The 17,138-nt window shown below is 35.0% G+C and overlaps 1 protein-coding gene across 4 annotated transcripts in view; it reads right to left on the minus strand.

Moving 5' to 3' along the window:
* Positions 1–6,122: 6,122 nt before the first annotated feature.
* Positions 6,123–17,138, minus strand: part of LOC127956426 (PHD finger protein 21B-like) — a 54,020-nt gene continuing 43,004 nt past the window's right edge. For all 4 annotated transcript variants that reach the window (XM_052554303.1, XM_052554305.1, XM_052554304.1 and 1 more), the window contains 5 exons: positions 16,836–16,858; positions 15,573–15,731; positions 12,621–12,687; positions 12,415–12,518; positions 6,123–9,362 (listed from right to left, as the gene is read on the minus strand). In XM_052554303.1, coding sequence (XP_052410263.1) covers positions 9,099–9,362; positions 12,415–12,518; positions 12,621–12,687; positions 15,573–15,731; positions 16,836–16,858 — 617 coding nt within the window. In that variant the 3' untranslated portion in view covers positions 6,123–9,098. The remainder of the gene's footprint in view (positions 9,363–12,414; positions 12,519–12,620; positions 12,688–15,572; positions 15,732–16,835; positions 16,859–17,138) is intronic.

Genomic DNA, 17,138 nt, shown 5'->3' on the forward strand with positions numbered 1-17,138 from the left:
GGAATGTCATGTCAATGACATTTGCAAAATAAGAATAAATGCCCAGGTTTATGAACTTATGGGGTATCAAGTGTGGTAGGCTACAACAATCTGACCTTACTAACTGTAAAACCCCTTTTGAGCATCTAAATAATGTTGTTTTTGTCATTGATGTGGAACACCCATATTGAAAAAAAAAAAACAGCACATGATGGTCAAGTATGTTTTGAAGCATGGAGCTGTCTAGAAACTGGTTGTGAGCTGGTTCTTAGTTGGTCATGAGCTGGTTATAAGCTGGTTCTTAGTTGGTCATAAGTTGGTAATAAGCTGGCTGTGAGCTGGTTCTTAGTTGGTCATGAGCTGGTTATAAGGTGGTTATGAGCTGGTTCTTAGTTGGTCATGAGCTGGGTGTAAGCTGATCGTGAGCTGGATATGAGATATATCTTAGTTGGTCATGAGCTGGTTAGCTGGTTATGAGCTGGTTCTTAGTTGGACATTATCTGGTTATAAGCTGGTTCTTAGTTGGTCATGAGCTGGTTCTTAGATGGTCATTAGCTGGTTGTAAACTGGTCATGAGCTAGTTATGAGCTGGTTCTTAGTTTGTCATGAGCTGGTTATAAACTGGTTATGAGTTATAAACTGGTTATGAGCTGGTTTTAGTTGGTCATGGGCTGGTAATAAGCTGGTCATAAGCTGGTTCTTAGTTGGTCATTAGTTGGTAATAAGCTGGCTGTGAGCTGGTTCTTAGTTGGTCATGAGCTGGTTATAAGCTGGTTCTTAGTTGGTCATGAGCTGGGTGTAAGCTGATCGTGAGCTGGATATGAGATATATCTTAGTTGGTCATGAGCTGGTTAGCTGGTTATGAGCTGGTTCTCAGTTGGTCATGAGCTGGTTGTAAGCTGGTTATGAGTTGGTTCTGAATTGGTAACTAACTGGTTTAAGATGGTCATGAGCTGGTTCTAAGCTGATCATGAGCTAGATATTATTTGGTAACTAACTGGTTTAAGATGGTCATGAGCTGGTTGTGAGCTGATCATGAGCTGGTTCTTATTTGGTAATTAGCTGGTTTAAGATGGTCATGTGCTGATCCTAAGCAACTCCTGCTCAGAACCAGCTCATAATCAGCTCATGACCAACTAAGGACCAGCTCATAACCAGCTCAAACCTACCTGCTTCAAAACATACCTATCCAGCATATGCTGTTCTTTTTTTTATCAACATGGACTGCTCAGATTTGTCTCAGGACTAATTGTCTTAGATGGCCAAGGTCAAGGTTAAGATGATGGATTGCGCCTATTTACCGCTTTTCTCCATTTATAACTGGGATAATAAGACCAGTTTATGCTAATTAAAGCACCAATACATCAGCTCTACCATATTATGTTTTGTGTCATTTTATAGTCTATAAATTTTTTTTTACATCAGTGTGGTGAGCTAAAGCTGTAAATGGCAAACCGGCATCAGGACCTTGAAGAAAATCAATGCTCCTGGTGCCTTCGCAGGACACCGGTGGTGGACAAACGGGTAGTCTGCTTGACTTTAAGCAGTACTGATGTCTCCCAACAGAGGTCAGCTCCTTTATTTGTCCATTCAAACCACAAACAAAAGAACACACTATCAGCGCTCTGATCTGTCAGTGTACACAGCATCTACGGTGGTGTTGTTATTGGGAATTGTGTGCTATCACAGAAGATTAGATGTGGCTCAAGCAGAATTACGCTGGATGAGGCTCCGCTCACACAGAGGACGTGACGGCCCTGGCGCCATCACCTGTGTTTACTATTTGCAAGCCACAGCACATATAAAAGACCACCACTGTCTATTATATAAACCGTAAAGAGATTATTCGTCATGTAGAGGATCTCTCAGGGTCTCATAACTCATGGATGCATGTAACATTAAAAATAATGAACCCATAAAAACGGCATAACAAACATTGTTTATCCTTCTGAGTACAAAAGATAAACATTTGAGCAAAGTAAACTGCAATACTGCCATCTGCTGGACTCCTTGAAATGTTCGTTTTTAGACTTTAGAAATTAATGTGTATTCTACTCTGACAAAAACAGATATTTGAAGGTTTTATTCAGAGCGACGACTAAATATTTGCACTATGCATGACATATACATGTCTATATGTCATACATGTGTGTTTCCTTTGCTGCGGTGGACAGGACATCTCCAAAACTTCTTTTAATTCAGCATATAAACCCCTAAACCTAAATGTACTGATGAAATCATTATCTTTACTACACTTTATTCTGGGGTCTAGAGGCATCTACCATTTGCTTTCCTCTTTTATAAACAGCAAGGTCTCTGTTAGTGCTCAATGCGGCCTGCCTGAATTCCCACGGTGCACTAAATGTACATGAGGAATTGCCTAGCCCCGTGTCTGTGCTTATTATAACTTGATTATTCATATCCGAGCCGTGTTAGATCCATATGACTAATAATAACTGATTCTGTTTACATGAGCAACACTACACAAAAATAAAACCTGATGCATTTCCATTCATTTAAAATTCTTCGGCCTTTTCTTTTGTAAAACTTTCAAAACAAAGTAAAAATTGAAAAGGAAGATAATAAGAAATATATATATTAAGAATCTATATTTAAGGCTATAAATAGCACAAGAAATACAGTCTTTCCAAAATTGCATTATTAAAATTACATAAAGAAAAATACTTCAAACCTAATCCTAAAAGTGTCAAGTTCTCCAATAATTTTTTATATTTTCAGAATAAAATGTACAAAAGTTGTCACTGCAGTACCCTTTCAAAAAGTACACCTTTGTACCATATTTACCCCATATTAGTAACTTAAAGATACATGATAGTACTTTAAGAGTACATATTAGTACCTTATGAAAGAGCACCGCCGAAGGGACAGCTTGTAATAGTGTAATAGTGTGCAAAAAGATGATGAAATCATATGTCAGATAATCTTTTATGATTCGAGGTACATCACTTTGCATAGGTATAATATAATGCTTTCCTACCCATATAACGCAAAAACAAATTATGTCCTAGATTTTTAAAGCTTACCAATGTTTCTTTAAACATATACAGCTAATTTTGACTTTGATAAAAACATCTGCATATGTTGATGCTGTGACAGCTTAAAATGCGACCCCTAGTTTCTCTGCAAAATGGAGTGAAGTAATACCATGCTTTGAAATTTCCCCTTTATTCAACATGACATAATATTGCAATGATCGTATATGGTTTATAATCAGTAAGTCTTGGCCACCAGCTTTTAAAATGGTAAATGTTTAAAGATAGCATAATTATTAATAATGACTTTGACATTTGTTCTTTTATGAGTGGAAATCACCACAGTGTTTGGTTGCACATTATTTTAAGGTGTCCTTGTTACAGTGTAATTAAACATTTAAGTACTGAGTATAATTAATAAACTGCTGTATGGTTTAGGATTAGGTTTTGGCTTAGGGTTACTTGCATGTAATTATGCATAATTAATTGTCATTATAACAGTAAGTACATTTATCATTTGTAACAAGGACACCTTAAAATAACGTGTTACCCAGTGTTCTTATAGTTACTCTGCTTCAATAGCGTAATACAGTGTTTACCAAATCATTACACTGTTAATGAATACATTTTATTAAAGACTAATTTGCAACAGACTGAAATGCTTTTGCTCGTCACCTTCTTTCCATTATTTCCTGAAGACAAACTACGAAGCTACCAAAGCTCCAATATTTCCTTTTGTTATTAAGACGCGTGCATCTGGTGTGGTCACTGATATTAGGGAAACTCCGAGGGCTTATGTGAGCCTCGGCGCCATTAACTGCAGCTGTTGTACGTCTTCAGATCTGGATTCAAGCGTTTGGAGCAGCAGTCGGAAACATTCAGAAGCCACATGAAGCGGATCAACATCACAACGGCCAGATCTGAGGCTCACGAGCTCTTCTGCGCTGTGATTGGCTGTGCTGCATCAGTCACCATCCGGCCGTGGAGTCCTCTAATCAGAAGCGCAGAAGGAGGTGCTCTCGTGTGTTGCTGGGAGGCAATTGTTCATTTTGGGTTGTCACAGTGAAGTGGGTTTGTTGTTTTTGTTTGTGCATTTTTTTTGTGATATTTTGGAAATCGATGATGCAAAATGTGAGTGTCATGTAAATGCAAATTGGATAGAAAAATGAGGGTTTCAGTTAAAGCTCATTAGAATTTGTCCTTATTGATTACTTAAGATGACCCCCCCCCCCCCCCACTTAATTTTTTTTTTTCTCTTGCTCACAGATGATGGCATTTCAGCGTATTTCCAATTGTCTTAGTACAATACACACAAAGTATCACTACCAAAAATTAATGTGTCATCTATACAAATGTTTCTTTCACAGTAACTGCCTTTCATACAGCTCTTACCATCAGACTTTTCATATGCATGTCTTGTCATGCATATGAAAATGCATTTGTCTGTTATTTAGTCTAACTCCTCTCAGTGGTTAATCAGTGAATCATTTGGTGCATATATAGATATAGATTCAGTAGATATACTTTCTGTAACCCACCAAATTATTGTAACATCAATGAATGAATGAAGCCAGAGAATATCAGAATATCAACATGCCTAATAATTATACACCCAGTGTATTTGTAATATACTTTCACTGGAGGAGGTTTTATTAACTCTTGATGTAATTATTTGATGTAAAAAAGGAACACTGACTTTTACAGTGCCTGAAGGTCAAAGATAGACAGTGTAACTGTTCCAGGAGTGTCACATGATTTCTTGAAATACAGAAACTGTGTTTAGTTTGGTAGACTGATCAACTTAAACATTTTTAAATGCTTCCCATGTTTTGTTTGATGTCAAAGTTCCTGTGTCCAAACCATAGACTGTAAAAAAATATGGACGTAGTGTCCGTGACGTCATTAACTGTAGTTTAATTGCACATTTCTTATACATTTTTCATTCAACAGATTACGGTTACCTTTACTTTTGATTAAATTACGTAATTTTGTTACATGTAACACTCCCCAACAATGTTTTTTACTGTGTCGATATGCGTTTGATAAGGATTAAGCCATTTTAGTGTATTAGTACGCATTCGCCAGGGGTTGTAGGTGGTTGCTAGGGTGCAGCAATATTCGCTAAGGGTTTCTGTGTGGTTTTGGCACTGTGTGGTTACTAGTTTTCCGAGTGCATGACCAATCATTGCTACGGTGTTCTGGACAGATGCTAGATGGCTGGGTTACACTTTATTTTAAGGTGTCCCTTGTTAGTCTAATTATACATTTATTTACTGAGTAGTGTACTTACTATATGGTTAGGGTTACTTGCATGTAATCATGCATAATTATTTGTTATTATAATAGTAAGTACATATAATTTACCAGGACACCTTAAAATAAAAAGTTACGGATGGTTGTTTACCGGCTCATATAGCCTCTAGACATGGCTCGGGACCCTCCTATAGTGCAAGTCTGTGGAACTGTTTTTGTTTAAATTCAGTTATTTAATTGTTCACCGGATGAACACTGTAAAGTAGCAGCAATATCCACAATAAGCTTGTGATTTGTTCAAATCGCTAATAGTAATACTCTAGGTCCTAAAGCTGCAGTAGGTAACTTTTGTAAAAATATATTTTTTACATATTTGTTAAACCTGTCATTATGTCCTGACAGTAGAATATGAGACAGATAATCTGTGAAAAAATCAAGCTCCTCTGGCTCCTCCCAGTGGTGCTATTGCCATTTGCAGAAATACATCGCTCCCATTAAGAAACAACCAATCAGAGCTGTGGTCTGTAACTTTGTTTGTGTTCAAAATGTAGAAAAATGTATATAATAAGCGAGTACACCATGAATCCATTTTCCAAACCGTGTTTTTAGCTTGTCCTGAATCACTAGGGTGCACCTATAATAAGTGTTTATATTCGGACTATTTTAGATTGCTTCGGGGGTACCACAGCGGAGTAACCCAGTACCGTTGTGATTCTCCATTGACATAAACAGAGAGAAGTAGTTCCGGCTACAATTTTCTTCCGCAAGACGGTTCTTAACAGTTCTGTTTATTAACCGCTGGAGCATCAAAAGTTACCGACTCCAGCTTTAACTGTAATACAATTGACACAGTATATTTTCAAGAAGCACAAAAAGTGAGGCAAGTCTTACAATTGATGAACTTCCATCAATCAACTTTAATAGATCATAAGATGATGTAAAAACTACATTGGCATATGTAAGACAAACACTCTTCTATAATGTACTATCCACTGGACAGTCCCCTTCACAATGACAAAGAAAAACACAGTCCAAAGACATCTAGCTAAACACCTCCGTGTGAGTTATCTACTTCGCTTTGCTTCCTTCTCCGTTGCAAAAGGACACGTCACATATTGCAAGCTAAGTCAAAATGCATAATTAGCAAACGATAATAAAAGAAAAAAATCATTTTTTTGTCTTCCCTCATTTGTTCATTGATAAAAGAATATAATTCGATTTTTGTTCAACATAGTGTTGAGTGTAGTAAAATAGATCTGTATAAGCACTGCACAGTTTCTCCCGGAGAGGATATCTGGAACACGGGCGACAACGGGTGAACCGAAATCAGGGACGAGCCGCAATGGAGATGGAAGTGATATGAACAGAGCACAGATATACTTACGAAAAAAAGGAAACACAAGATAAATAAAAAACAATAATAAATAAATCTATAATATTCATGGAAAGGGCTGATATTAACATCACATCCCACTGCCCTGCCTTATGCTGTCATTTTCTCTTTGTTTTCCAATAATAATAAATATTAATAATAATAATACATTATAAATTAAATTAAATAATAAAACATGTAAACATCTGTAGAGTAAGACTAATTTCCTTAAAAAAAAAGCTATTTTAGAAATTGTTATTTACTTAATTTCCAGATATTATTTTCTGAAAAGTATTAAGTAAATCAGTGATGTTTACTATTATATATATATATATATATATATATATATATATATTTATTTTTTATTTTTTTTACTGATCTCAATGCAGTACTTTCCAGGAACAGCTGTTATGAAACAATATATGATATGCATTAAGTTACATTCTGAATATGATAATACAGGACCTGAAAAAAAACAACACTTTATGACGTCTGTATAAATAATGCTTCGTTTATATGTAAAACATACAACACATACTTATGGTTATAGCTTTTAAATATCTAACACAATATAAAAATGTCCTTGATTTCATTTTAATGTGTTGTACTGAGCATTAATAAGTATTAGAATATTATAAGTGGTCATATTAATTTATTTATTATAAAATAATTTGACAATAACAGTTTTTACAACATTTATCAATCTTGGTTGGTTTTAAATTTCTAACATGTACTAGGAAAAAAAAATCATATATGAAAATTCTTAATTTTAGATTATTAGAGTCTACAAATGAGTTTAATTCCGGAAATAACATTAGGAACTAACATGAGTTAACAATGAACAATTATATATTTACAAAGATTAATAAATGCTGTAATAATACTGTTAATTGTAAGATTTTTTAAAGTTAATACAATAGCATATGTTAACATTTATAAAATTACATTACATATACAGACTTCATAGAAGATGTTACACAAAAAACAATTTACAGATGCTACCGAATGTAACGCCTGATTTGAGCTGGATATAAATTCAGTAGATATTTCTTTTAAACGGAAGAAAGAAAAAACTAACTTTACTCCAAATGTGGTTAAATACAAGTCTGTTAGCCCTTAAAGGTATACATATATAATGATGGTATTTCTTATTTAAAACTAATGTTTGTTTTTAAATGGAATAGACTTTGTTGGGAACGATGCTGTAGTTAACCATGTGCGACTTATTCCTTTTGCATTTTGTATTAACTCCATCAGGGAAGTGGCGTTTGTTTCTCGAACCACACAGGAAGACAAACCATTCAAATGAACATGCTATACTTTCCCTCTAAAAAGTACCATTCAAATCATTTCCTATTTTACTCCATTTACTTGTTTAGATATGAATTCTTCACTTTTATTCATCAGGCAGTGTTCACTTCTAACATTTAAAAAATACGAATAAAAAGAATAATAATAATAATGCAACTTCTGATGATCCTGAAGTGATGTGAAAAAATACATAAAATAAAAACATAAAACACTTCAGAGAAAACAAAAAACGGACAAGAGAGCAAGATGAGATGAAAACATGAAACAGTTAACGGTACAAAAACACTCAAGGGTTTTTGGCATATTTGATATATTTTAGTGGGGAGACAAAACATAGTTTTTGGATTCCGGGATCAGGCACTCGGAGAACTCAAATGGCCTTTTCGTTTGTGTTGTTGGGACAGCCGAAATAAAAGAAAAATCATATATGTACAAAGATCCCTCTCTCCAATACTTCTTTGAAATCATTAACAGGCATCAGGATGAAAATACTAAATTCTTCACTAAAAAGGCTAAATTCTGTTGTTATCTTAAATACTTTGTTCTTTTCTCTCTATTAATACTGAAAAATTATTACATGTTGTTTTTTATGTTTGTATGCTCGCAGCTTCACACAAAATGAACAAAACAAAAACATTTCCCTGTCTCGCTTTAACCTGAATTATTATGGCAAACATTTTTCATCAAAAACTGAAAACGAACGTTTATTCCGATATATCAATGAATGTACAGTGCTCTCCCTTTCTTCAGCTATAACTACGCTGACCTTCTCAATAACTAAATGCGAACGATTATTCCCCCGATACGCACAGACACCAAACCCCAGTAAAAAAACACAAAGCATAAAAAGAAATGTTTCTACATTAACTATGCAGAATACTTATTTCATATATTTCCAACAGCATCGTAATCTATTAATAAATACATTAAGGCCAAGAAAAATAATACATTAAAAAACTGTGAATTAAAAAAAAAATTCTTGTGAGCACTGTGTGTTGCCGTAAAAAATACTTATGAATTGAGTGACACTCATAATTGCTTTTTAGTTTTTTTTTTCCTCAAACTTTCCCATTATTTTATGGTAAGACGTTACCAGGAGAAAATGCACGTTGGTTGGATATCACTGTCTGTGTCTCTTTACAAAGGCGTTCGGTGGTCTTGTAGAGAGCTGTTCTGCATGTTTGTGTGGGTTAGTTGTTGCCTTGCGGCTGAAGCGTGGTTTTGTGCAGTACTGCGGAGGAGCCAGCTGTGGGCGCCATGGTGCTGGTGCTGCTGCCCGTGGCTTTGATCCACGGCAGCGAGAGCAGCGACGCTCCGGTGGTGGTGGTGGCCGTCATAGTTACTTGGATCATCTGGTCACGCTGGATGAGTCGGATCAGAGTCTTGAGACGCTCAAGGGACGTCTGAGTCTCCCGCTGCTGACCCAAAAGACGCTCCTTCAGCTCAATGCATTTCTGTTGAACAGAGGTTTAAAAATGTATGACAGAGCAATGTCAGACACAGACGCAGTTTAAATGTTCTTCTATGTTCATCTTTTTTTCAGTTGCTTGGTTTAAAAATTAATGGACCAGTTCTCAGGTTATGCATTAAAGGGGTTAGTTCATCGAAAAATCTAAATTATGTCATTAATGACTCGCCCTCATGTTGTTCCAAACCCGTGAGACATCATTGAAAGGTAAAGTAGTCCATGTGACATCAGAGGGTCAGTTAGAATTTTTTGAAGCATCGAAAATACATTTTGGTCCAAAAATAGCAAAAACGACGACTTTATTCAGCATTGTCTTCTCTTCGTGTCTGTTGTGTTGTGAGAAAGAGTTCAAATCAAAGCAGTCTGGAAATCCAGTTCGTGAACGAATCATTCAGTTCACCAAATCAAACTGAATCATTTTAAACGGTTCGTGTCTCCAATATGCATTAATCCACAAATGACTTAAGCTGTTAACTTGTTTAATGTAGCTGACAGTTAAAACAAACCAATATCCCGGAGTAATTCATTTACTCAAACAGTACACTGACTGAACTGCTGTGAAGAGAGAACTGAAGATGAACTGAAGACGAGCCAAGCCGAAAATGTATTTTTGATGCTTCAAAAAATTCTAACCGACCCTCTGATGTCACATGGACTACTTTGATGATGTTTTTCTTACCTTTCTGGACATGGACAGTGTACCGTACACACAGCTTCAATGGAGGGACTGAGAGCTCTCGGACTAAATCTAAAATATCTTAAACTGTGTTATGAAGATAAACGGAGGTCTTACTGGTTTGGATAATAATGTATATTAATAATAATATATTCCAAAAGCTGTAAAATATAAGGGTTGCAACGATAGCACTTTTTCAGAACCGATCTGATCTGATACCAAAAATTTGCAGTATCTGTCGATACCGATACAGATACCGATACCTGTGCAGGTTTTTTTTTTTTTTTTTATTAATATAAAATTTTTGTACTTTTGTTTGTTGACCTCACTGTTACTCTTGGTGTGTTAAACACAACTTCATCTTAATGAAAATAACAAATGAAAAAATTAGTGCTGTCAATCGTTTAAAAAAAATTAACTAATTAATCGCACAATTTTTTTAAATTAATCGCGATTAATCTCGATTAATCGCAATTAAAAGACTGAAACTTTTTGGATATGTAAATGTAAAATGTAAATAATTAATGTAAACTCTAGACAAAGAAACTATTTAAATTCAAAATATGATTGTTTATTGGAATTTTTGTTTAACTTGTAACACAGATTTTCTCATGTAAACAACATACCTGCAATAAACCATCAATATCCTCCAAATTAACTGTTGGCTTGAAAGCCATATTTATTACAGAAATAAAAACACAGGCATGTAAGTACCATTTGAATTTCAAAACAATCAATGCCAATAAAAAACAAAAATGATTTCCATGTTGAATTCTAAGTGGACTGCAAAAAAATTCCAAATTATAGTCATTGCCAGTGCTTTAAGTGGGCCAGTACGCACCGGTACTCAGTACCGCCACTTCCAAATATAGCTCTTGAGTGTACCGCCACCTCTCCGTGCGCCCAGAACGTGCTTGTAGCGTACCGGTACGCTCATTTGGACATCTGTTTTAATAGAGGTTTTAATCTTTTACCTGCACTGCCGATTTTCAGAGCGCCCTTCACAATGCAAGCTTCCTAATTCATCCCACCCAGAGCAGAAACTACAAAGACAATATGATCTTTTTGTCCCCTTTTTGTTTTAAAGCTTGATGAAGAGAGAGAGCGCAAGTTGCTGCAGCTGCGAGGAGGAGAGTGATGCACGCGTACAGGAGTGATTGACAGTTCGCGGCACTGTGTACAAAAAATACTCCGCTACACAATTATTTCGTTATTTTCGTTTAAGCTTATTAACGTTAGCGTTACAGAAAGGTCTGATTTACGCACTGTTACAGTCATTGTTTTTTGTTTTTTTTTAAACAATGACATTTGAGTTCATGATTTTAATGTTGCTGTTTCTTGTGGCAGACTAAATGAAGAGTAATGTTTCTTGTGGCAGACTGAAGAGTAATCCGGCAAAGTTTTATACTGAAACTTTCCGTCTAAAAGTCCTTCCTTGGTCTTATCCATATTTCTTTGCACGTTGAACACACATAGGCCACAACTGGAAATAAAAAAAACTGCAACCGCGTTAATTGCGTTATTTTTTTTTAACGCGTTAAATATTTCAAATTAATCGAATGCGTTAACGCGCTAATTTTGACAGCACTAGAAAAAATATATAAACATGATTTATGACAAATATACTATTATAATCTAGGTAAGTGGCAGCAGCAAAAGATACTCAAAAAAATTTAACAACTTTATTTAGTGGGGAAAAACTAAAAGTTAACAAGTGTAGGAGTAATTCTGGTAAAATGTTACAGTAGCTCTTTGTATTGTTGTAAAATACATTCATGAAAAAGTAAATATATTTATATATAAAAATATATTATAAAATTGAAATAAATCTCACTGTAACGAAGGAAGCAACATATGATAGATAGGACAGAACAACAAAGACTATTAATAAATAATCTTCCATTGCGTAAAAGTCTTATAATACAAAGGCTCCATACAAAGCTACACAAAGTCATGATCACAGAGTCTCAGCATGCAGCGTTCTGCATAGAAAAGTTCAAAGAACAAAGGGAAGAGCTATAGTTGGAGGATGACAGACAGCCGCAGCGGAGAGAAAAGTTTACGTCAACTTGAATCTGTACCTTACAACGAACTATGGAACAGCTTCAGAATACTTGAATTATAGCACACAAAAACCTTATGGAGCATTGTAATGTTTTTGTGCCTTTCGTAGAGCTTAACAACAACACAATAGTATATGCACAATATCGGATTTGGATCGGTCTTGTCTGACCGATACCAGATCTGGCAGAAAATCTTACAAAACCTAAACTTTATTATATAATCAAGAATCAACAGGAAATCAAGATTAAAATTAGGTAGTCTATATTTCAAACTTGCCCTATTAAGCACAGTTTCTTACCGAGAGAGAATCACAGAGTCTCTTGTCCTCTTCACTCAGATGTTCACACTCAAGTTTCAGCTCAGTGTTTCTCCTCATAAGCTTCCTGCGTTCCTCCTCTCTCACTGTACAAACATACACATCATCACCATCATCGTGATCTTCATCATCACTGAGAATCAAGTCCTGAGGAGTGCTAGTGCATTTAAATGTGTTTGACAGCTCACCTGTTTTATGTGTAACATACGACTGGATGAAGTTCTGTGGCCAAGACAAGTTTTCTTTGTTCAAAACCTTCAAACAAGAAAACAGAACAGAAAATGAGCTAACTCTGTTTGTCCTCTTTACATGAACAAATCCTAAAGACCTGTGCACTATAGCTCTGCATTTTTAGCTTTTGTATGAATTAATAATTCACCAAGAAAACAAACAACACTTTTAACTTATATATATATTATATATATATTAAAACCTGTAGCACTTTATTGTAAAAAATTATGCTTAAAAATAAAAAGTAGTTCCATATGTTTACGGAGCCCCTAAAGGACATGGTGGTGGAAAAAAATGGGGTTGGAGGAAAATATATATTTTGCGTTCTCTTGCAATTTTTTTTTAATTTTATTGATTTCCTTCGAGAAACTTTTCATTCCCTCACAAAACTTTTGCATTCTCTTGCAAAACCAGTTCGGACAAACACTTTCTATTTAATATACAGCTTGCAGTGGTTCATTAAATGCTTTTCGCGGCTTGAAGTGAAGTTGATAAAAAAAAGACCAAATATGCTATATTATGCATCAAAAATAAGTACCGTGTAAATGGAAGCAGTTGAGCTCAAAATATGAGCTGACATGCATAAGCGTTTTCTCCCCCATTGAAAAGCGCACTTAATGTGGCTTAATATAAAAATCTGTGATTAAGACCACATTTTATTAAAAATAGCATATACACTATGTAAAGAAAAGCAATGTGCTACTTTTTTTGTCTGTGGTGGTGAAAACACGTGAAACTGCACGTTCCATTCTGTGCTAATCTGCTTTTCTGTGTGTAACATAAACTGAAAACAGATTTGGGATTTTTCTGGTACTTTGGTACTCATTTTGTTCATTAGCCCACCTTAGATGTTTTCTATGCGTGAGATAAAGCTTAACATGCAGAGCGTTACTGTTCATATTCTGGGCTATTCTGCTTTATTAATAGTAATATTATTAATGAGGTTATTAACCCTTTAACTGCCTGCTCAACCAAATGGTTGATTTGTCACTTTATGGTAAACGTAGAAAAGCTAAGCTAATGTTTTCAGATAATCCTTTCTGCTGTCAGAATGTACTATTTGCTGAGAAATATAACTTTCTGATCATTCATTATAGTTCATATTTTCTGATTTCCATAGTATGTGTATGAATTCCGGTACTTTTGCCAAAAAGTGACATATCAACCATTTGGTAGAGGCCGATATTTTAAAAATTATGGGACGTGTTGAAAACAAATACATTGAGTGTGGTAACTAATGACATAAGGAGATAAGAAATGCAAACAAAAAAATTTTCAAATGCTTTTTTCTTGGTGGGGCAGTTAAAGGGTTAATATTAGCCTAATAATGATATCAATATTTATTATTATCGAATTTAGTCCTCCAAAGTCACTGTTTTAAAACATTAAGCCACATTAAGTGTTTTAGAATGTCCCAAAACCGTCCCTTGAACTAAGGACTGACTTTATTTCTTTATACTTGAGTTCAAAATAAAACGATATAAACCGCTCCACTGTGAACATACAGAGCTGTATGAACCACTGCATGCTGTAAAGTAAACAGGAAATGTTTGTTTGAAGTCAACTGGTTTTGCTAGAGAACAAACATTTTGCGAGGGACAACAAATATCTTTGCGAGAGAACGCAAACGTTTTGTGAGAGAATGCAAATATCTTTGTGAGAGATTACAGTTATGGCCAAAGGTTTCGGCAGTGACATAAATGTTGTGTTTTGCAAAGTTTGCTGCTTCGGTTTTTGTAGATCATTTTTCCACATGTTTCTATGCTATACTGAAAAACAATGCTACTCATATCATACGTTTAAAAGGCTTTTATTGGCAAAAAATATAACGAGTCAATATTTAGAGTGTTGAATTTTGTTCTTCATAACCTCTGCAGTTAGCTCTGGCAGGCTGGATATCAGCTTCTGGGTGTTAGCTTCTCGCCTCTTGAGGAAGGACCGCAGGTTCTCTAAAGGATTGAGATCTGGGGAGTTTCCTGGCCACGGATCCAAAATTTAAATGTAATGATCTTTGAGCCACTTCTTTATCACTCTTATTCGGATTATCACCAAATTACCAATGGCTCATTGGAAGAAGTCCCTCTTGCAGGACGTTTTGTTACCATTCTTTATTCCTGGCGGTGTTTTTGGGCAGAATTATGAGAGAGCCCACTCCCTTGGTTAAAAAGCAACCCCACACATGGATGGTCTCAGGATACTTTACTGTTGACATTACAGTAGCGTTCACCTTTTCTTCTCCGAACAATCGATTTTACAGATGTCCCAAACAGTCTTCTGCTGTCCAATCCTTGAACTTCCTGTGCAATTTCAGTCGGTCCTTGATATTTTTCTTGGAGAGAAGTGGCTTCTTTGCTGCCCTTCTTGACACCAGGCAAGACACAAAATTTATGTCACTGCCAAAACTTTTGGCCATGTCTGTTTGTGTACGATCAGGGGTAAGGCAACTAAATTTAATAATGTTGACCCAATTACAGCTTTTAAATGTAGAAAATTGTAATATTTTTTATTCTAAAATGACTAACCATTTACAGTAAAGAACATAATTATTCCCAAACGCTTTTCCCCTAAATGATGTATTTGTAACAGAAGGTCATTTTTATCAATATAACTGTGGCACTTTCATCAGAAATATAAAATTTATGTTATCATTACAACATAAAAAGAGGACAGCTATATATATATATATATATATATATATATATATATATATATATATATATATATATATATATATATATATATATATATATAGTAATTGCATTAGACAAAAATTTAGTTTGTATCCACGCAGATTATTACATTGTCCAGATGAAATGAAAAAACAAAAAAAACAAATCAAATCTCCTACAGACATCCTTGTGCTGTTGGAGTTTTTATAATGTGTGTGTTCAGAGCAAAGAGGAACATACTTTCTTCTGGCACTTGGGGCACATCCATATGCCCCTGGTGGCAGTTTTGAGAGGTGGATGCAGGCAGTCGGGGTGGTAGGCGCGGGTACAAGTGTGGCATGGATGAAGATCTCCTTCCTGTTTACACACTGCACAGTGATCATCATGCTGCAGCTCCTCCTGTATCACACACACACACACATTTACAGAAACACCCCACACAACAGTCTGTCGGCAATGCTTCAGATACACTTTAAATATTATGTAACCCTTTTAACAAGAAAAAATTATCTGTAAAAGAAAGATTAGGTAACACTTTATTTTAAGGTATCCTTGTTACAAGTACTTACTATTATAATAACGGTTCACTGTATTTTACAGTATGTTTACTAACATGTACTTATAGTGTACCTACAGTGTATTTATCTAAGAAAGTTCTGGTAACACAAGGTAACTACATGGGATAGGTTTAGGTTTAGGGGTAGGTTCAGGGTTAGTACCTAGTTATTACATAGTTATTGAAATTACTATAATAAGTACATAGTATGTAAATGGGGAACAGGACTGTAAAATAAAGTGCTACCATACTGTAATTACATGTAAGTAACTTTAACACAAACCCTAATCCTCACACTAACCATACAAATACATGCAGTTAATGAATATTACTCAGTACGTAAATGTATAATTACACTGTAACATGGACACCTTAAAATAAAGTGTGACCAAATGTTAAATAATTAACATTTTAAATATTCTGAGCCCCCTTTGAGATTTCTTTAAGAAGTAAATTATTTTCGAACACGTCACATTACTATTTCCATAGCAATGAATCAAATTGGGTCACATGAAACTGTACAGACACAATACTGCTATTTCACTAATATGCTAGTTGTGTTTATTTTTTATTATATTTTATTATAATAACCATGTTAGTTGATCGTTAGGTTATAATGGGCTAGGGGTGTCACAGTGTTGGTTTATGATAGAACACATTCAGAAACATTGAAAGGTTTTTCATTTTTATTTTTGCCTTTTCAAAAAACGTTTGGGCTTTAGCAAAAGCGGATTTTGACCAAAGCTGTAAGAACTTCAGTTGTAATTTACTTAAAATGTATTTCAATTTTACTTAATTTCTAAAGTACTTCACGCCGATTACTGAATATTGTAATTTTACTCAAATGGGAAAGCACTGTAACTGTACATTTTGTATGTATGGTCCATAAAAAAAGTCATACAGGTTTGTATATTCTTCACAAACACAGAATGATGTTAAAGTCGTACCTTCCAGCAGAGCTCCTCAGAGTCTAGCGTGTGAGTAAAAGCATACAGTAGGTTAGTAGCGGTCACGCGGACAAAACTGAGTTATTAGAGTTAAACAGCAATGCTAGCGTGTAATCAGCAGGTTTAGCAATTAGCATTTGGCTTCATGAGGTCAACCTTTCATGTTAAAGTCACTGACAGTCACTGGTTAAAGAACTATTAAAACATGAGCACTTACGATGAATGTGTGAGTTTAATTTATTCTGTTCAAACATGTTTCTGTGCATTTCATGCATCATTTTTCAGCTCAACATTATGTTGACA

This window comes from Carassius gibelio, chromosome B4, assembly GCF_023724105.1.
Source record: "Carassius gibelio isolate Cgi1373 ecotype wild population from Czech Republic chromosome B4, carGib1.2-hapl.c, whole genome shotgun sequence".
Lineage (NCBI taxonomy): Eukaryota > Metazoa > Chordata > Actinopteri > Cypriniformes > Cyprinidae > Carassius > Carassius gibelio.